The sequence below is a fragment of the Cornus florida genome, unplaced genomic scaffold (genome assembly GCF_030987335.1).
Source record: "Cornus florida cultivar Cherokee Brave unplaced genomic scaffold, ASM3098733v1 CherokeeBrave_3.0.0_Hap2_Chr11, whole genome shotgun sequence".
Lineage (NCBI taxonomy): Eukaryota > Viridiplantae > Streptophyta > Magnoliopsida > Cornales > Cornaceae > Cornus > Cornus florida.
The window spans coordinates 122,536,345-122,557,089 of NW_026775581.1; the positions used below are offsets into that span (position 1 = coordinate 122,536,345).

General features: G+C 37.0%; 2 protein-coding genes across 4 annotated transcripts; one reads left to right on the forward strand and one right to left on the reverse strand.

The window, feature by feature from the left end:
* The first annotated feature begins 2,448 nt into the window (after positions 1-2,448).
* On the forward strand, positions 2,449-5,757 carry LOC132283509 (E3 ubiquitin-protein ligase WAV3-like). Its single transcript, XM_059785458.1, has 2 exons — positions 2,449-3,374; positions 3,552-5,757. Exons 1-2 carry the CDS (start codon positions 3,000-3,002, stop codon positions 5,292-5,294), a joined length of 2,118 nt encoding a protein of 705 aa, XP_059641441.1. The 5' UTR covers positions 2,449-2,999; the 3' UTR covers positions 5,295-5,757.
* A 2,482-nt stretch (positions 5,758-8,239) lies between these two features.
* LOC132283642 (protein RMD5 homolog) lies at positions 8,240-19,366 on the reverse strand. 3 transcript variants are annotated; one of them, XM_059785629.1, is made up of 4 exons: positions 19,045-19,365; positions 18,454-18,517; positions 18,270-18,307; positions 8,240-9,622 (listed from the first exon to the last, which is right to left on the reverse strand). In XM_059785629.1, exon 4 carries the CDS (start codon positions 9,561-9,563, stop codon positions 8,406-8,408), a length of 1,158 nt encoding a protein of 385 aa, XP_059641612.1. In that variant the 5' UTR covers positions 9,564-9,622; positions 18,270-18,307; positions 18,454-18,517; positions 19,045-19,365; the 3' UTR covers positions 8,240-8,405. The 3 variants fall into 3 exon arrangements, with proteins under 3 accessions (XP_059641612.1, XP_059641613.1, XP_059641614.1); XM_059785630.1 differs by having other exon boundaries at positions 19,039-19,365; XM_059785631.1 differs by lacking the exon at positions 18,270-18,307 and having other exon boundaries at positions 19,045-19,366.
* Positions 19,367-20,745: the final 1,379 nt, after the last annotated feature.

Genomic DNA, 20,745 nt, shown 5'->3' on the forward strand with positions numbered 1-20,745 from the left:
ATTAATTTCTTCATTTTTTATACACACGCATTCTATGGTCCATGCCAGACCAGCTTTATCAAAATAAGCCATATTAACCACAGAAGAAGAATTCAAATCTCATATATATATATATATATATATATATATATATACTCTGTAGAGAGAGAGAATCCATTTTGCTGAGAATACAATTTCTCTTGGTAAGTAAAATTACAATTAACAGTGTGTCTTGAATACAATTTCTCTTGGTAAGTAAAATTACAATTAACAGTGTGTCTTGAATATATATATATATGAGGTTGGTAAATCTATCTTGTTGCTAATAATCATACCAAATTAGAAAAGTTAACCAGGTTTTGGTGGGATTATGCTAAACAGCTAAATCCTCACAATTCTCAAATTGCATGAAAAGTATAATGATTAATGCCACCTGATATGTTAGTGTGATTTCCACTTTTGACGGTAGTGAAATTCTCTTTCCGTCATAAACTGGATTAAGAATCATCATACCTATTTTCCATTTCCAACTCTTGGGATTTAATTCGTTGTTCCATTTTTTGTCCTGAAATCAAAGAGCTTTTGTCAACCTATCAATACGATCTTGCTTTATCAACACAGTTATTATTAAGGCCACTTTTATAATTTTTGGTTGACTTTGTCATTCAACTTTTTGTTGCCAGTAAACTTGCTACATTTACCAAATTTTACTAGATTGTGGTTACTGATTAAACCACTATCTCTCTGTGTCTGTGTGTATGTTAAATCAAACAGTAGCTGTGATGTTGGTGAATTTATATTTTTACTTGAACATTTAATAATATTACTAACATTTTTGGCTGGATTTTGCTTATTAACCACTAAATCATGTGTTGTGGGTAATGATAATCGCACTTTTTAATAAATGCACTCTATTTTAAAATAGAGTTACATTTTATCTCTAAATTTAAGATTAAAGATAATCCAACATTAATGAGATTATAAATACTTTTGTTATTTTCTTGAAAAAATAAAAAGGTACAGTGTGAGATGCATAACATCTGTAATGGATTGGATACATCACCGTCCAATAAAAAAAATTTAAATTATTAGATGGTGTTAACACCTAATCTATATATACCTAATTACTATCCTATTTGAATTCAAATCCTCAATGTAAAATTTTCACCCATTCGAACTCACAACGTTCTGGTTGTCGTTGGCCCACCTTACCTACTCAGGATGCTGGTCGGGACCCCTTCAAGCCAGGCGCTTGGTATGACATCGGATTATGAATTGGATTTGTCTCTGATACTTATGGTAACGAGCTAAGCACTTCGCACTCCGACCTAAAAATTTAAGTTATTAGCTGATACTAGCACCCAACCAATACACCCAATTACTTCTCCATTCGGATCTGACGTGGAATAAGGTCTCTTGTAAAAGCATCTCATTAAATATTAATACATCAGGTTACATAATTTGAAATATATCACTTAGGTTATTTTGGTAATTTTATTCTATTTTCAATTAATCCATAAAAAAAAAGTACAATAGTACTTCTTGTCAATAAATAATCACTCTTCACTATTTTTTTAAGGAAAAAATGTAAAAAAACTCCTGAACTATGTTGGAATTTCCAAATAACTCCCTTAAAACATATTTTGTTCATAAAACTCCCTGAACTTTCACATTTAGTTGCAAAATGCCTTGCTTATATTTAATTAAATGACCATAATGCTATTTCTTATTGAATTAAACTTAATCTATTTTTCTTATTGAAATAAATTATGAAAAAAAATTCATACTAATTTGATGACATATTCTCCATTAAACTTGCATAAATTTATTTTTATTTTTTTTAAAAAAATATTAAGTAGAAAATGTTAGAACGATTTAAGTAATTTTTTAATTGTTCACGAATATATTGCATAAAAAAGAAGTTATTTTTTATTTAAATAATTTATTAATTTTCCATGTTTTAAGTGAGTATAACAAGTTTTATTATAAATAGTATGATTTTAATAATAAGTTAATCATTTTATAAAATGTTAGTTACAAATATATTTTTTATTTATTAATTTTTATTCTAAATTGATACTAATAATAAAATTAAGATAAATAGCATAATTAATATTTAGATAAGAGAAAAATAATAAAAAATAATTTAATAAGAAATAAAAAATGTAATAATTTTTTTTTAATAATTAGTCAAATTTGGTGGGGGAATAGCGCTGCCCCGGACCCACTATTTTCTACTTCAAGGCCATTAGACCACTTATAGAATCAAAATTGACGCTGAAATGAAAGTTTTTAACCTATAACAGGATCGATAATCATGGACGGTTCATGAGTCTGTCAGCAAAAAAGATTCCAATCAACGGCTCGGATTAGAACTATCAGAAATCAACCAGAGAGTATTTAAAACCATCCCCAGATGGTATGTCACGTGCGCCAGAGAAAAATTGAGGAAAGTGGTAAAGTTGGCGAAGCTTAAGGCGAAAGAGTGTAGGGTGGGGTGCCCTTAATAACAGAGCTTGCAAGCATTGGGTCTGTCTGTCTAGGAGATCTCTCTCCCTCCCTCCTCCTGCAGGGTCGGTGTCCTCAACGTGCAAATGGTATAGGGCAAGTGCCCAAACGTTGACTTATTGCTCCCGGTAAAGTCACCTCCACTTGTCGGTCACTTTCTTTTAAGTTATCATCTCAATCCCCTCGTAAAAACCCTCTTGTCTATAATTATTAATATAGATTACACGGGAAGAGGAGATTTACATAGTTTTGGCAGTCTGATGTGAGAGAGAGGAGAGGACTCTGCTTTTGCAGTGATCTTTTTGGGTCTATCCAAAGAGAGAGAAAAAAACAAAGCAATTGAATAAGGAAGATATATATATATATATATATATGTATATAAAGCTTGTTTGTCTTGCAATCAATCAATTCTATGCTTCACTGTAAGCTATTAGTATCCATCTTTGTTTCTATATTACCGAATCAAATTGCATAAAATCTCCATTAAATTTCTACATACATAGATTGTGAGGATGGTTACTGGTTGGCGAAGGGCGTTTTGTACGTCGATCCATCGAGATCGAGACTCGGTGGTGAACAAAGACAAGCAAGAACACAGCAACAACAATTCCAATCCCAGTCCCACTCCAAGTCCCAGATTCGGTAACAAATTCAGCTTCTTCTCCAATCCATCCACGCCTCGTTTGCAGACTCAGCCTGTGTCAAGCCCTAGCCTGCGGTGTCGAACCACCGCCACGGCGACTATTCCGACTCAATCTGTGCCGGAAAGTCCCAAGCTCCAATGCAAGACTAAAAATAGCCCTAGCTTGTTCCACCGCTCCAATCCTTCGTCCCCTCGCTCTCCCTCAACTTTCTCTTTCCTCAAATCCACTCTGCGTCTTTCCAAGGTAAGAATTTCAAAATCCGTACGGCTGCGCTCGGATGCTATATATATGTTCTGTTTTATATCCATGGCTTTTTCATCATTTCCACAGTAGAATTTCGTTACTGATCATAAAGACTGCAAAATTGGATGAATGGTTTTTTTGGACTTTCTGTGACTTTCTTTTGTTTGTTTTGTTCAGCAAAGTAGATGTGGAATATGTTTACAGAACGTGAAGACTGGACAAGGAACCGCCATTTTCACAGCGGAGTGCTCTCACAGCTTTCACTTTCCTTGCATTTCCTCACACATCAAGAAGCAAGGCAGCCTTGTCTGCCCTGTTTGCAGCACTAACTGGAAGGAAGAGCCTCTTTTGGCCATTCAGACACCAACAAAAAATGAGGATAAGAAGAGAGAACTAGCAGGGAGTATTGATGTTAAAACGAAGAACGAAAAAAAGCAATATGCAAGGTCTGTTTTTAAGGTTTACAACGACGATGAGCCGTTGATGTCGCCGACTTCCGGAGTTCTGTTCAATCCTATACCGGAGTCTGACGAGAACGACGATGACGAGTTTCAAGGCTTTATTGTGAATGCCAGTGCTAGTCCTGTAATTGAGCCGACGATGAATTACAGGGATGTGGAAGTTAAATTGTTGCCGGAGGCTGCTGTGGTATCTGTACGGCGGAGTCACGAGACATACGCCATAGTTTTGAAGGTCAGAGCGCCGCCGGCGCCAGAGAAGATGGCGCGTCGAGCACCGGTCGATTTGGTGACAGTATTAGATGTGAGCGGAAGCGTGACGGTAGAGAAATTGCAGATGATGAAACGCGCGATGCGATTGATCGTGTCGTCTCTTTCGTCCGCCGATCGTCTCTCCATTGTGGCTTTTTCGGCGAACTCCAAGAGGTTGTTGCCGCTGAAAAGAATGACGGTGAACGGCCGGTTATCGGCGCGTCGCATCGTCGACGCACTTGTGACCGGCCAAGGCTCATCGAGTTTCACCGACGCGCTGAAAAAAGCCGCGAAGGTGTTAGAAGATCGCCGGGAAAGAAATCCCGTTGCAAGCATAATGCTCCTATCTGACGTTCACGACGGGCCAGTGGAAAGGCGTCAATCCTCCGTCGTCTGTTCCACGCGCTACTCGCACCTCGAGATCCCTGTACACGCCTTTGGATTCAGCCAAGGTGGCGCGTACGGCGACGCTCCCACCGGCGACGCCTTCGCCAAATGTATCGTCGGTTTGCTGAGCGCCGTGGTGCAGGATTTCCGTCTCCAGCTCGGTTTCGTCTCCGGTTCAGCCCCGGCGGAGATCGCAGCGGTCTATTCACACACCGGTCGGCCCGGCGCTCTCGGATCTGGTTGGATCCGGCTCGGTGAGTTATATGCCGAAGAAGATAGAGAACTTCTGGTTGAACTGAAAGTTCCATCATCGGCTATTGGGGCCCACCACGTACTGTCCGTTCGATGTTGTTACAGAGACCCGTCAACGCAAAAACTTATCTGTACCAAAGACCAAGCTCTATTAGTACCACGGCCCCACGCCGTACGATCATCATCTCCCAACATCGAACGGCTAAGAAACCTCTTTGTCACTACTCGCGCCGTAGCTGAATCTCGGCGGCTGATGGAAAGAAACGACTTCACCGGTGCACAAACCATGCTCTCGTCGGCTCGAGCGCTACTGATGCAGGCGAGTTCAGCTTCGGCTAGTGATTTTATACGATCTGTAGAAGCGGAGTTGTCGGAGGTTCATCGACGGCAACAGATCCAACGGCGGAGAACGACGGAGCGAGGGGAGGCTACATTCGTGGATGAGAAGGGCGAGGCGCTTACGCCGACGTCGGCTTGGAGAGCCGCAGAGAGACTGGCTAAATTGGCCATTATGAGGAAGTCGTTGAATAGAGTCAGCGACTTACACGGCTTTGAAAACGCCAGATTCTGAATTTTCAAATATACAAAAAAAATAGATAATATTTATTATATATATATATAAGAAAAACGAAAAGAAACAAAAGAGATTGGGGCCCAAAGTGTATAATAGCGATAAGAAGTACCCGACGGTTCGGCCCTTTCTGCAGAGAGAAACAACAGTGAGTGAGAGGGAGAGACCCACCAAGTGTTTGATAATTTGATTGGATAGTGAAGGGTCTCCATTGCTTTGTCTTGACTCTTGACTCCCCATTTTTATCTTATTATATATATATAGACTATAGATATAATGGTAGGGAATGAAGGCGGAGGGAATAAAAGATTAAAGGGAGAGAGATTTGTTGCATCTGTGGGTTAATTATTAGTGTTCTGGATTGTCTTTCTCTTTGTTTTGTTGGTTGAGTCTGATGTTTTATTAGTTAGAAAGAATGTATAAACGCATTGTAGCAAATGAAAACGAATGTTTTTGTGTGTTATGCGATGGTGTTTTATATAAAAGCTCTTATTATTTGGTTTGATTCCTTTTAGTCAAAGTCGGTGCGGCCGATTGCGCAAGACAATATAATGCCAAATAAATATGGATTGGGAATGAATTATGAGATCATTAGGACAACCCTATCAATCTGCTTGGGATTGAGAGAAGGGTAGGTCTAGACTCTAGAGTGAGTTTTATTATTATTTTCTTTTTTTAAAACAAAATTTAAGTAAATTATGTGGTCTGATCTTTTAAAAATCTGTCTAAAATCATCATATTGGTTTATTAATTCTTTAATCTAGTGGTGATTTAGAATATTGATGTTCAAGCTGTAGGGTTTATTGAGTATAACACAACAAATGATAGAAACAGAGCAGAAGCATCTATGATTGTTTTTTTTTTAAGCAGTAAGAATTGAACTACTAAATATATCTACCATTAGTTTTGCTTTTGCATCAATCCTTTTGTTGATGAAGTCATAGTTGAGAGGAGGATTATAATTTTATATAAATAAATATTCTTAGTTTAACTAGAGAGGGCACTTCCCCTTGTGTTAAGCTGTCAGGTTTTGACTCACCTCACCCCCTCTCCTACACTTCCTTCTAAATTCCAAAACAAAAAAAATACCTACGAAAATTTGACAGTTTATCCCTTAAATTAAAAAAATAAAAAACTCCCCTCACATTGATGTTAGTGCATTCCTTGTGAAGAAGATAGAAGGTGATATAACTAGTATTGGATTGGAAACCTAGGTGTTGTGGATATACGTAAACAAAGTGAGGAGCGCACTTGGCACGACATTGCGATTGGATTAATTGAAGCGACTCTTTAAAGGGGTAGGGTCCTATAACATGAACGTGGTCTCACTATCATAGTATCAGCGCTACATCTAAAGGACAAGACCTGCACAAAAACGACAGCCAATTTTGATTGAAATAATCATCACTAAACGCCAACTCCTTAGGTAAAGTAAAAAAGTTCATTAAAACAGTCATTTTTGCATTAATGGTCTCACACCCTCTCTTTTACCACTGGTAAACTTGGCTTTCATGTCGGTGCCACGTTGACTTTGCCGTTTTGTCTTCAAAAACAACTTTTGAGTTTCGAATCCAATCATTTTTACCAGGTGTTACATTTCATGCCCAGCCACAATTACATAAAGTTTGATTCATAATTGATTTTGCAAGTTAATATATATAAATATATATATACATAGACAGTCCACTTTTTAAAAAGGTGATCAAAATTGCCGATGTATATAAACAGTCCACTTTTTAAAGGTTCCTAAATCTTGAAATACCACTTAAATAGGATATAATCCCATCTTCCCGTTGAAGACCCACTTTTTTCTTTTTTTTGCAAACTATAGCCTCTATCTCAGATGAATTATTTCATATGATTGTCACATATTCTAAAGATTTAGGAAGTACCTTCGAATTTGCAATCAACTTCCTGAAGGAACTAAGGACCTCAAATGACTGAGTTCAAGTACATTACAACCCACATTTATAAATCTACCCAAAAATCAGAAGTTTAAACAGAAATAAAAAAAATGTCATATTTAGTATAATAGAGAATAAAAAAAATCATATATTCTGTCCTAAGCAAGATGGTAATCACTTGGTATGTTCTTCCTTCTATACTCCTATAAGAATACAGTTTCACGAGTTCATGTATGTACAGTATAATTTTCCAGGCTTGCATGACTTTAGCTACAAGTTTGTGAAAACCAAGGAAAATGCGATGAAGCTTTTTGCAAGTGCAAGTCTGGGAGTAAGCGATAGAAAAAAGGTAACATTAAACATTACCAAGAAAAAAGGTGACACAGAACCTTCCAGTATATAAATATATATTGAATTAGCTACCCAGGAGTTAACTCACTTTTGTAACGATGATGGTATTATCCTCAAATTGCGTACCTTCATAGCTTTAGAAAGGTAATAATGAAAGGATGGCCAACTTTTATCTATTGGAGTATTTTCTTCAGCATTAAATTCAAAAGACCTGTTCATATACTATTTTCTACAGGACATTACCATGAACCTTAAAAAAGGCACATAATTCCCTTCTGTTTATACTCCACCACCATTAATGACCATGCAATATGGTTACTACTGGCCACTGTGTGTCACTCAAAAGATATGGACCATGTGTGCTGATCCTCAGCTGTAACAGTCAAAAGGCCATGATCACTCGCACGTGTGGTCATGTGGCACCAACACGTGTGAGTGATCGTGACCATCCACTACAAAAGAACACGCATGTTGCACTGCATGAGATCCAGACTCATTGGTGGTCAAGTCTCTTATATGTCATTAACATTAGGGTCCACCCTCTCACCAATTAGGGTAAAGATCAAATGATGTAACACAGAGAGCTCTATGAAGTTACCTGTGACCAAAAAGAAACCCAACTTGGCTCATTGCAGGATCCCAAGTCACCTTCTAAGTAGTTTCGGGCAACCAGCTTGCATTCCTCGGACGAATGTGAAAAGAATATCTATTTACACCCAATAAATCATGCAGTACAACACAGACCAGTTTTGCCGCCGCCAGCAAAACCTGGTTACACACTTGATAACTTGTCTACCACACCATAATTCAGTTAATTTAATAGTACTTTGATACAACCAGTGTACAATTTTCGAACTCAGAAATACAACTGCTTACACTGTGCTACCTCGACCTCAGTTGGACAGTAGGGACACTTGAAAGGCCGCGTATTATTATTCTTTGACAGCTTCGTAATAGACTGCTTGCAGAGCACGTGTCCGCATGATAACAACATTGGTGGATTATCTTCACTTGCTTGATCCCGACTCACTGGACATACAAAGATGGAATGGAACTGAAACTCCCTGTCCAAATCCACAGGCACAGGTAACTGCTTCATAGACTGCCATTCTTGCTTCTTCCCTATCATCACATTCATTAGCTTCAAAAGGGTTGGCAACCCTTGGGCTCCAGCTGCAATCGTCACACCCAATGGGCTCTCGTAAGCCTGTCCCAGAAGATTGCATAGCTGCCTGGTTAGCTCCTCGGCCAATTTGTCCCAGTGGGTTGGGGATAGTAATTCAGAGTATGGGGAGCTTTCGAGTTTCCCAGCCCACAGAAGGCACGCCATGAGCTTCTGGATTTCAGCCATATGTATAGAAGCAAATGGAGCAAGGGAAGTTCTGGCATACTTGAGAGCTTCATCTCTTCCACTCTTCTGTAGGATTTCTACAAACTGCAAGCGGTGAAGTTTCAACTCCAGGTCTGATCCATTTTGTTGTAGTTTGTCACGGTTGGTGGCGGCCCAGTTCAATGCTGGCTCTAGGTTCCGGGACCTAATGGCTTCAAGTATCTGATACAATTCCAGGTATGGAAATTTCAGCTCAGCACCTTTGGTTTCCCTGGCCTCGTTTATGAAGCAATCACCGAGATCAAATAGGCCCTCCCGGTAGAGATGGCTGGCGATTATCTGGTTAACCATGTGGGTATCAAAGTCATTTCTGTAAGCTTTGGAAATGTCAGGATTGAAGGATTTCTCGAGGAGCTTTGTGAACTTGCTCAAAGCTATATTCAATTCTTTCTGTGCACCTTCAAGCTGACTGAGTGGAGCAATCTCCTTCAACTTACCTTTAAGCTCAGTGAGGATCAACTTATGATCAGATTGGGATGCAGTATCATGGACTGAATGAATTTTTGATAATGCCAGTTCAATTTCTTGGACAAGCTGATCAATTACTTCTTGAGATTTAGAATAGGACATCTTTTGCTTCTTTGCAACACGATCAAATGCATCTTTGATTGTATTCAGCTCCATCTTCCAATATCAAACACACTCCTTGGTTTTATTAACCGTATTCAAAAAATGAAAAGCACCTGCAAGAGATGAAAAAGGGAAACTGCTATAAATTTGAACGGATTACAACAAATTTGCATAATTCCATCAGATACAGAAACATTTTGACAATTATTACCAAAATGACACTTGAAAACATATTATGCATGTAAACAAGAACAAGGCAATTGCAACAGCCAGTTGCAGTTTATTTTTTACATAATACAGGAAAATGTACCAAGATAGGACTTCGAGATAATGTTGATGATTGGTCTCTTTACTGGTTTGGTGTCCTAGGCTGTGCAACAGTGTGTTGGGGGGGGAGGGAGGAGTAGAGGAACCACAAATGAAGACGACAAATTATAAATTCATCTGGTAGCAATTTGAAGGCTTCAGAGAGCACTCACAAACACAAATATCAATTTTCTCAAAATAGAACTCTGTAGCATTTAATTCTGACATCATAAATAACAAGATAACCACACTTAAGAATCCATTTGATTCATGGATTTAGTAAGAATAAGGGAAAAAAATTGTTTCTTATCTATTGTTACCATGGAAAACAAGGGGAAAACAGAAATACCAGAGGAAGTCAGATTTTTTTAATTTATTTACATGGCGTTTCCTTTTTCTTTTTCCTAATCCCAACCGTTTTTGACAAAATATTTATTTGATTTTTATAAGAATGAAAAGATGAGGAAAATTACTACCTTTACATCTTGTTTCCATTTTTTCCCTCACTAAATCCATGAACTAAGAAAGCCTACTGGTTACCAAGAATTCATTAGTGTGGTAAAAGAGGAATGATTGAAAGCCCAATCGGGATTCACCACATCTTATGCATAAAAATGAATCCTATTACTTTTAACTTTAAATGCAATTTCTTTATTGCATATCAAAAATATAAACCATAATTACCACAAACACTCACAAAAGTATTCTTTATTTATTTTTCATTAACCAACTAGTAGTATTCTTTATACTTATAAGATTTAAAAGTTGGAATAAGAGCTATACACAACAATCAATTGGGACTAGCCTATGCTGGTAACCCCTATATTGAACCACAATGGATGATGCAATGACGGTATTAAAAAATTCTGTAGAGTGACCAATAATGAAACATGGCACTCCAATTAACAACTTCTTGTACTGGGACAAGCAAGCTCTGAACTCAGAACCTACAGGTCTCTACATCATTCCTTTCTACAAAAATGCCCAATAACAATAAAAACAACATTATAACTGACATTTGATAAAAAGCCTGATTTATTTATTCATACTGAAACCCCAATAACAATCAGACGCAGTTGAGTTGCACATGCACAATTGAGATTTCCCAAGGAAGTAAACACACAATAGTAACTTGCAGAAAACAAATTTCCTCCACTAAATGGGTAAAATGCAATTATCTTTTTGTATTCTTAAAAGTTCTTGGGTGGTCATGTAGGGAACATAGGTAGCTAATTTGTCACTGCAGGTATAAGTGATTGTACTATCTATATTTAAAAAGAAAATGAAAAGGCGAAGTATGTAAAGACAACGACAATGGAGCAGATTGATCGAAATTGTTTTAAGTTGCTTTTCACTTTGGCCAGGAACAAGAGACGTGCTCACTTATGGAAATGACCAAACCTCCCTCTACTCTTGTTTTATTTATCTTAATTTTTTAAATTACTTTCATGCAACGGGTGACAAGGAATCTTGATCTTATTTTACTTTTTTTTTTTTGGTAAGTAATAATTAAATAAAAAGACGATCAAGAGGGGAACGCGTCCCATTTTGATTGCCTTTTTATTTAATTATTACTTATCAAAAAAAAAAAAAAAAAAAAAAAAAAAAATTTACTTGATCAATTGGAAATTCAAACTACTTGACTTCTAGATTAACTGCACTTGGATCCATCAAGCGAGAATCTAAATCTCACCATAACCAACAAAAATTGCTAATAAAGAAAGAGATTATGAAGGCGGCAAGGCCTACAATTGATAAAAGAGATATAACCTGGTTCATGGATGTATAAATAAGGATATCTCTGATTTATGGAGTGTAATTTTATTGCCCCTGGGTGCTCGTTCAAGGTGTGTGGGGAGCTAGGATCCGGTTGTGGATAGATTTGAGAGAAGGCCAGCGGTTTGGAAGAAGCAGTGTTTCTCTAAGGGGGGTCGGGTCATTCTGATTAAGAGCACCCTTTCTTGCCTCCCCACTTATTTCATCTCTCTCTTTCAGATTCCTTCCTCTGTGGCGGAGAGGATTGAGAGATTGCAATACAATTTTTTTTAAGAGGAGTTCAAGTTTCACTTGGTTCGTTGGGAGCAAGTGTGTTGTCCAATTCGGACTGGTGGTTTAGGAATTAGGAGGTCGTTGCCTTTCAATAAGGCTCTCCTTAGGAAATGGCTCTGGAGGTTTGGGGTGGAGAGGCGTTAACTCTGGAGGTGGGTTATTGGGCATAAATTTGGGGAAAGCAGTGGAGGTGGAGTTCTCTTATGGTGCGTGGTCCTAGGGGAGTGGGGGTTTGGACTGGCATTCGGAAGGGGTGGGATGATTTCTGCAAACATGTTCGTTTTCAAATCAGGGATGGTACGAGGATCAGATTTTAGGAGGATCTTTGGTGTGGGGAGCTTCCTCTTGCACTCGTTTTCCCACGGCTCTACAGGATTGCTTCTCATAGGCAAGCCTTGGTGGTTGACTATTATCATCTTGATAACGGGAGACTGACTTGGGATGTTCAGTTTATAAGACACTTCCAGGATTGGGAAATTGAGGAGGTCACCCGTTTTTTGGAGTTATTGTACCGTCAGACGATTACAGCTGGGGATTCTGATTGTTAACTTTGGATTCCTAACCTTCAGGGTCGCTTTGAGGTGAGGTCCTTTTTTAGGTGTCTTACGGTTGGCTCTTGAGGCTATTTCCCTTGGATGTCTATTTGGCGATCCAAGGCTCCCCCTAAGGTGGACTTCTTTGGTTGGACTTCTGTCTTGGGTAGGATTTTAACCCAAGATAATTTGAGGAGGAATCAAGTGGTGGTTAATCGATGTTATTTCTGCTTGCGAGACGAGGAGACTGTTAATCACCTTCTGCTTCATTGCAGCACGACTAGGGGCTGTTGGGATTTGATGATTGGGTTGTTTGGGATCCCGTAGGTTATGCCTAGATCCTCTAGAGGGTTGATTGAGGCTTGGAGAGGATTTTCAGTGGGGGCTTTCATTCAGGACGCTTGGAGGGCTATGCCTCTTTGTATTTGGTGGTGCATTTGGCTTGAAAGAAATCGGAGATATTTCGATGGAAAGGAAAAGCCTATCCCTATGCTTAAGTTCTCTATTATTTCCACCCTTTTTTGTTGGGTTTCAGGGGGAGATTTTAAATCTGTACAGGAGTTAGTTGTTTTTTTGGCCCCTTTGAAGGCTTGAGGCGCTTTTGGCCTTTTTTTGTCCTTGGGATTCGCTCCCCTTTTGAGCTTTGTTTTTTAAAATAAATTTTACTTATCAAAAAAAAAAATTGTGTTATTTTGTTATTTGAGAATTGTTACAAATTGAATTTGGAACCAACCACTTTGTTATTCATCAACCTTATATTCCATTTAGTTGTATTGTACTAGAATAATAAGCAAATTTTGCATCGAATACAAATATCTTTGTAAGAAGAATGGAATGGTAAGCTTCTTTACTGGTCAAATTGGAAAGTGAAATATTAGGTTACTTGTCTCAATTTAAGCATATCCAGAAATAAACCTAAATGCTTCCATCCCCAAAAGGAAAGAAAAAAAATAAAATTCAAGGACGTGGGATCTGATTATCGAGGTGGATCCAATCCATTTAACCATACTTGCATATATAAGTAATTACCAAGCATTTCTCCCGCCCCATTAATGCGCACTAATTCACTACACTCCTAGACTCAGCCTATATACCCATACTTGACAGCACCAAGTTTACCCATTACACCCCAAGTCACAAAATTCGCTCATGGGGTAGCCGCTTCTAAGCTCCACGCACAAATCGCGAGTTGGGAGTAGATTCACACCATATTCGCGAACTCAGAAATTTGAGTTTGCGACTTCAGTTTCCCAATCCGCGCACGGATTGCTTACAACAATGCAAATAATACTTATTTAGTAATAAAAAGACAAGTAGGAATGCATGTGAGAAGAATTGAACCTAGGAGCTGTTAGGAAGAGCCAAGGTTACCGATCACTAGGCTAGCTTTTACTTGAGTTATAAGTGATACAATTAAAAAAAACTACTACTTCATATAATTAATTAATAGAATCAATTATAAATAAATATCTTATTATTTTTAAATAGTTCTTATATTAGAAAAAAAAAAAATTCACCAAATTATTATTTTTTTTTTAATAAAATTAAAATGATAATGTATCAAGTGCAATGAAGTACATATATATAAATATTCGGACACTCTAAAGGCACTCCCGCTCTCAAATTTTTTTACCAATACACCCAAAGTCACATAATTCGCTGATGGGGTAGCCGCTCCCAAGCTCCGCACACGAATCAGCAAGTTGGGGGTGGATTTGGCCCAAATTCGCCAACTCAGAATTTTGAGTTCACGACTTCAGCTTCCCAATCCATGCATTGATTGCTTACAACAATGCAAATAATACTTATTTAGTAATAAAAAGACAAGTAGGAATGCATGTGAGAGGATTTGAACCAAAGGAGCTGTTAGGAAGAGCCAAAGTTACTGATCACTAGGCTAGCTTTTACGTGCATAAGTGATACAGTTAAAAAATATAACAACTTCATATAATTAATTAATAAAATCAATTATAAATAAACATCTTATTATTTTAAATAGTTCTTATATTAGAAAAAAATCATCAAAAAAATATTTAATAAAATAAAAATAATAATGTATTATGTGCAATCAGTAATGAAGTACATATATATAAATAATCGGAATCTCTTAACAGCGCACCTGCTCTGAAAAAAATTTAGACTATGATGCTCTCACGCTTTTGCTCCCACTCCGTTCCCGCTTTATGTGACTTAGATTACACCAAGCAATGGCCACCGCTAGATTTTCATATACGAAAGGGGATATTTTGCTTTTTCTTTATCATGGCAAATGAGATAATTATGTCTTATACTTGGTCAAGCCAAGAAAAAAAGGGGGAACTAAAATTAAAGTTTATTAAATAGGTCTGATTTGAGTGCAGGCTTACCCAAACTGTTGCGATCCACCTATATTAAACCAAATTGTAATTCATTCATGTTCCGGTTTGACCTTTTCTTGCCCTGACCCTTTCTGCCCCGACCGAAAACTGCTCAAATCCGTCCATTTTTCCAGGTCTCAAAGATAAGAAGTTTTTCCTATACCATTGTTGCATATCCTTGTGGAAGCATAGGTGGAAAGTCAAATAAGTGAATTTTGTGAAAGGATTTGTTAGGGTGGTGGAAGTGGCAGAGGTTGCCCTATTTCTGATTTGTTTTATGTGTGGACAGCACCATTTCAATGCATGAGATAGAAATAAATCAAGATACTTGAGGAGCATATCTTTACACTTCAAAACAATATCAACGCTTAAATAAGGTTGGCCAAGAGAAAAAAAATTTGCCAATGGTTATATTGGCGATGGCATTTTTTTCCCAAGTAAAATTTCATTCAATCGACCAAACAATACAACAATTAGATGTGAGAGAATACTCTCACCATAGAACAAAGGCTTGAATAAGCCCACTTCCAAAAGCAAGCAATTAGGAATAGCAAAGCTAGGAGTAATTTACAATCAAAGGGACAACTATACAATAAGCTTCAACCTCCAACAGAAAGCAGTATATTTCTTTCCCCTCAACACAGTACTCCAGTCAAGAATTCCATAGCAGTCCCAACATATGTGATCTCTCCCAGCCTGGAATCAACTCTGTTAATCCATCAACCCTATATTATACAATTTGGATTCCTAGACTAATCCAAATCCTCATTCCCATAATTTTTCCCTTTCCATCTCTGCTGTCTGCAGTTCCAATCATGCTCATTTGACTTCACTGTAAAACCACACTAGAGCTATAACCCACACCAGATATACATGAAGGTCAGAGTATGATGTTCTCTCACCATATTTAATGTCTTATGCATGAATGTCAAAGTATGAATTCCAACATATATAATGCCAATCTTTTCTAGGATGGATTTATCTGAATTGCATCCAAACTGACTAGAAGTTTATGTTTCAACCCCCCCCCCCCCCCCCCCCCCCCCCCCCCCCCCTCCTCCCCCTCTCTCAAAAAATTGTTTGCACCCAAAAGGACTCAAGCAAACATAACCTACAAACTGCTTATCGCAGACCCAAACAACATTCTCAAAGTCGCTATCCTAGATTTGACTATTACACTGAGCAATGTCCAGAAATCGAACACTTAAAAAGAAAAAGGAATCTCTCTTTTCGGTCAAAAAATTTCATGTCACGCACCTAACACTAGTTCACTAATTATAAATATCTCATCACTTTTTAAGTTTAATATGACCAACAATCCCATTCATTTCTTGGGGTTTTCGGGCATGTACATGGCATACCAAATTATTCATAGACTACACCAGAAGTTTTGCCAAATTATGGTGTAGTACAGAATAATATATAAGCCTTTGATGCTCTTACGGAGGTGACGATCTAGATTAGGAACAATGAGAAGCTTTCTTTAAAAAATGATGTTTAATGTGGAGGTCTTTAATAATAAACATTGTTTCAACTTGTTTACTCTGTTCTCTTTGAAGGAGGCTAAGGTGGGGAGTTGGTTGGTGATCAGGAGGAGACTTGCATTCAATGTTACTTCCAAACGGCCATGAATAATTGACGAGGAAGAGTAACTTCTTTCGGGCTCTCTCAAATGAGGTCATTAAAGAAGTTCAAAAATTCGTTGTGCAACTTCTTAGATGCTTTACCTGTAATGAACACATTTATACATTGGACTTTTCCTTCTCCTCACTGTAATAAACTGCTCTATTTGGACTCATTTTATTACCCCAGTGAGTAAACATGTCAACAGGACAATATATAAAAACCTGTAGAAGAGAGGTGTGGATAGAGAAGAAGATGGAAGGAGAAAAGGGAAGGAAAGAATTGTAGGTATCTTTGATGCTTTTCCAATAGATAGTACATTGACAGAGATGAAAGTTCAAAATGGCTCTATGATTGAATGATTTCAAATATGAGTTGATATCGCCTTGTTGACCATGCCACATAATGAGCAAGTAGTCGGCCGGAGAAGGAAGAGATGATCCGAGGTTGATTTAGCGCCTAAGGTTTCCATTAGTTCGATCTAAGAACCATGATTTTGATATAACTAAACCTATTTTTTCAAGGTTGCATAAAAACTCCTATACTTCTTATATTTTAATGACTAAATTAAAAAACCTCGCCATTTTTTCCTAGTTGTAACAAGAAACTAAATGAACTATGGAGTTGTACAATTTCAAACTGAGATAGAAACATTGCACATTTTTCCTTCTTCCTAGTTTCTTCTTTCACAAGTACTTATACCCAATTTTTGGACACCTCAACCTTTCAACAATGTTCTTATATTTACCTTTTGAAGGTTACAAGGATCAGACATTTAGAAATGCACCCGAATTCAGCACAAATAGCTAGGTCCAGGTAACATGTGAAATAACCAGTCTATTTATCAAACAAAATTACAAGAATTGGAGAAACAACTAATCTAGGACACAACTTGATGCTTGCAAGCACTACTACCAATCATGTAATGAGTTGAACCAAAACTAACTATGAACTCATGTTTAAAGAGTGACTAATCTCCTAAACTTAAGAGGGCTTAGCGATAGCCTGTATAAGAATTAATAAAAGAATGACTACGTCCATATACTTCCTAGACGATATCAAAAAAAAGGCAAGATAATGATTTGAATCCAAAGGTCAATCATTCCTAGCTCAGATACGATTTTTTCTTTTCCTGTTAGGGGTATGTGTGTGTATAACTAAATAACAATGGCTGGAACCTACCTCAATCTATGATTCTATCACCAAAAAGAGTAAAAGGCCCAAAGCCACAATAACATAAGCTCAATGAGAAGGCTTAATTAAGAAAAGACTCTTGCCAAAGAAGTTTATAAACAACTGGACAAGAAATTTTTAAGAAAAAGAAAGGTTTTAATTACGCCAGATAATCAAAGTATATATGCAAGTTGGCTTCTTGCTTCTTGTTTCATGTGATCAATGAAGTGCAAAGTTTCAGAAGAAAAACTGGAAAGAGGGAAAAACACAACTTGCAAACGGGTAAAAGCGCAGATTCTTTATGCCACATTCTTTCTTACCAAAAACGCCCTACACGTTTTCCTCCTGACTTGCTACTGACTGATACATGTGCGTTTCAGATGAAACACCCAGCGCTGGTGTATACAAAACGATTCTACTTATCATATATTTTGTGTACAGAAGTGCAGATCCAGGACACCACAAAAGAGGAATACCAAGGAGATGTGAAATTCTCAGCAACCAGACAAGAAATCCAAAAGAACCTTAAGAGTTTGTTTGATTTCCACACGAGTACAACAGAAACAATAGTGGCAAACTATCATGGACACACACAAAATATATAGAAGAGTAGGTCAAACTCAATAATGGTTCCAAACAAGATAAACATACAATCAGAAGCTCATCAATTAATCCATTAGCTGAAACAATATCAGATATACAAGGATGGCCAAGATTACCTAAATCAAAAGATATTATGTCTGCAAACAGAATTTCACTGAAACAAAAAACAAATAAATAAAAGAATTATGAGAGGCAAATAAAAATATAGTCACAAGACAATTAAAGCATGAAAGCATAGATATCTAGATAATTACAGTAGAAAATTAAAATGAAACTGCATTGAAAGATAATGATCAGTACCAATCTTGTATGTTACTGGATTCAGTGCAGAGTCAACTGGATTCAGTGCAGAGTCAACTATCCCCTGCAATAAAAGAACAAACTTTCCTTAAATCACACCCTTGCATTTCGTCAGAGTAATATTGCAAACATAGTTTTAAACAAAATAAATAAATAAACCCCTAATAATATTATACTTTATAATGCCTAAACATAGATTGCACGCAAACCATTTATATTTATATATGGGTACACACACCCGAATCAAAATAGCCAAAAATTCAACCAAAAGCTACCTATTTAAATAGGTTACAAAGAAAATATGCTTCAAATGCAATTAAATCCGTACTAGCATTTCATGATCTTCAAAGAAGCCATACCTAAATCAATATAGAAATCAAGAAACTAATTTGAAACGAAATAAAGATGTCTAAAAATTCAAAAATAAAAAAAGATTTCGGATCAAAAATCATGATAACATGATTGTAACGAGGAACAAAAAGTTCCGATACACTCTGGCGCAAACTAACAAATCAAACAAGATTTTGCATATACACATGCATATATACATATAAAGATATATAGAGAGAGAGACGAGGGTTATACTCTTACGAGAAGAGAGCGAATAAGCGAGTGTTGTAGAGGGCAATCGTGCGGCTCTGTGAAACCGTGAGTGGGGGAGTAAACGGTTGCGAAGAGGAAGAGAATGTCGTGGTTTATATGGCCGCAATTGGGTAGAGAGCGATCTGTATTGAATCCAAAGATCAATCCAATTCCATTGAGAAAATTGCAAATCAATGAACATAGGGACCCCAATTCACAAATATATGGAGTAAGCATTAAAGTCAACCCTCCAACTAAATGAAAAAATGAAATTTATTTAGAGACGTAAAGTAACAGTTTATCAATGCTTGAGAACCAAATTGTCAGGCAGCAAGTAGTTCGAAGAATCTATGCTTGGAAATCAATCATTGCATACCTTGATGTGGATTATTAATTTAAAATTTTACTAATGCCATGGGCAGAAATTTGAATAAACTTATACAGAGTATTTCTTTAAGATAAATTACAGAGACACTCATTTGTTTAAAGATAGATAAATACAATTTAGGCCATTTTTAGATAATAACTCCCCTTAGGTTTGTTAAACCAAACAAAGATACCCCTTGTCAGAATTTAATTCCAAACAAGGCCATAAAATGCTTGAAAAGATAAAATTACCCACCAATATTTAATTGGTTTTAATGGTAAAATATCATAATTCAGAAGTAATGTTTTTGTCCTTCAATCTATATCAAGATTGTATCATGTCCTCCAGTTTTTCTCTCTCTAACTTCTACAAACTCATATTCTTAGGCGACGACTTGACCCGTGAAGTCGACATTGAAGGCGAGGGAGGATTGCGCCAGTGATGCGGCAGCCTTTATTTCCACTGCCGATTGTCAACGGCACAGAAGAACAAGTAAAGTGATGAGAGAGAATAAAAATGGAGGCTTCTCAAGGAAAGAGCCTGGTTTTGATCCACCTTCATCTGGGTTTAGTGAACTTTTCAGATTTTCAGATGGGTTGGACTATGTTTTTTATTGCAATTAGGTCAATTGGTGCCTTTATCCATGGTTGTTCTTTGCCTCTGTTTATGAGATTTTTCGTCATGCTTGTTAATTCTTTCATTTCCAATGCCAACAATGTTGATATAAACATATATATGGAATATGGTCCGATGGCCGCCATCATATATAAAGATAGTATTGTATCCAATAATATTATAATTTATAAAGATAGTATTGTAATTCAAAACTTATAAAATTTAAGATAGTATTTAATTGAAAAATCTATAACAGTGCACTTGTATTCTATTGTTCTCTTTGTCATCTTCCTTCTTATTTTCTTTCCACAACCTTCTTACTGATTACAACACAACACGATAAAAGTTTCAAAATTTACAATTTGAGTATTATTTTATGTTTATATATCTAAATATACAATTATTTAAAGTGAACAATATCTAATAATTTATTCTTTTACATTTTATTCCTTTCACATGCATTGCTTTTGTTATTGTTTTCTGTAACGACCCGGATTTCTCAACCTGGTGCGTTACTGATGAACCGGAAGTTGACCCGATAACGAACTCAAAATGCGGAAGTGAAAGAAGCCAAATGACCTCAAGAGATGTACGTCATCTCTAAGGCCCCAAAATGACTCTCCATGAAGCCACGGAGCTTAAATGAGCTAAGCAAATGAAGCAAGAATGCCTAACTCGAAAAGAGATGAACTAAAGGCAAAATGATCATTTCTCACTGAAAGGGTGCC

Coding starts and splice junctions, on each gene's coding strand:
- LOC132283509 (XM_059785458.1), top strand. CDS start 3,000: ATGGTTACTGGTTGGCGAAGGGCGTTTTGTACGTCGATCCATCGAGAT. Junction 3,375..3,551: donor CCACTCTGCGTCTTTCCAAG/GTAAGAATTTCA, acceptor TGTTTTGTTCAG/CAAAGTAGATGTGGAATATG.
- LOC132283642 (XM_059785631.1), bottom strand. CDS start 9,563: ATGGAGCTGAATACAATCAAAGATGCATTTGATCGTGTTGCAAAGAAG.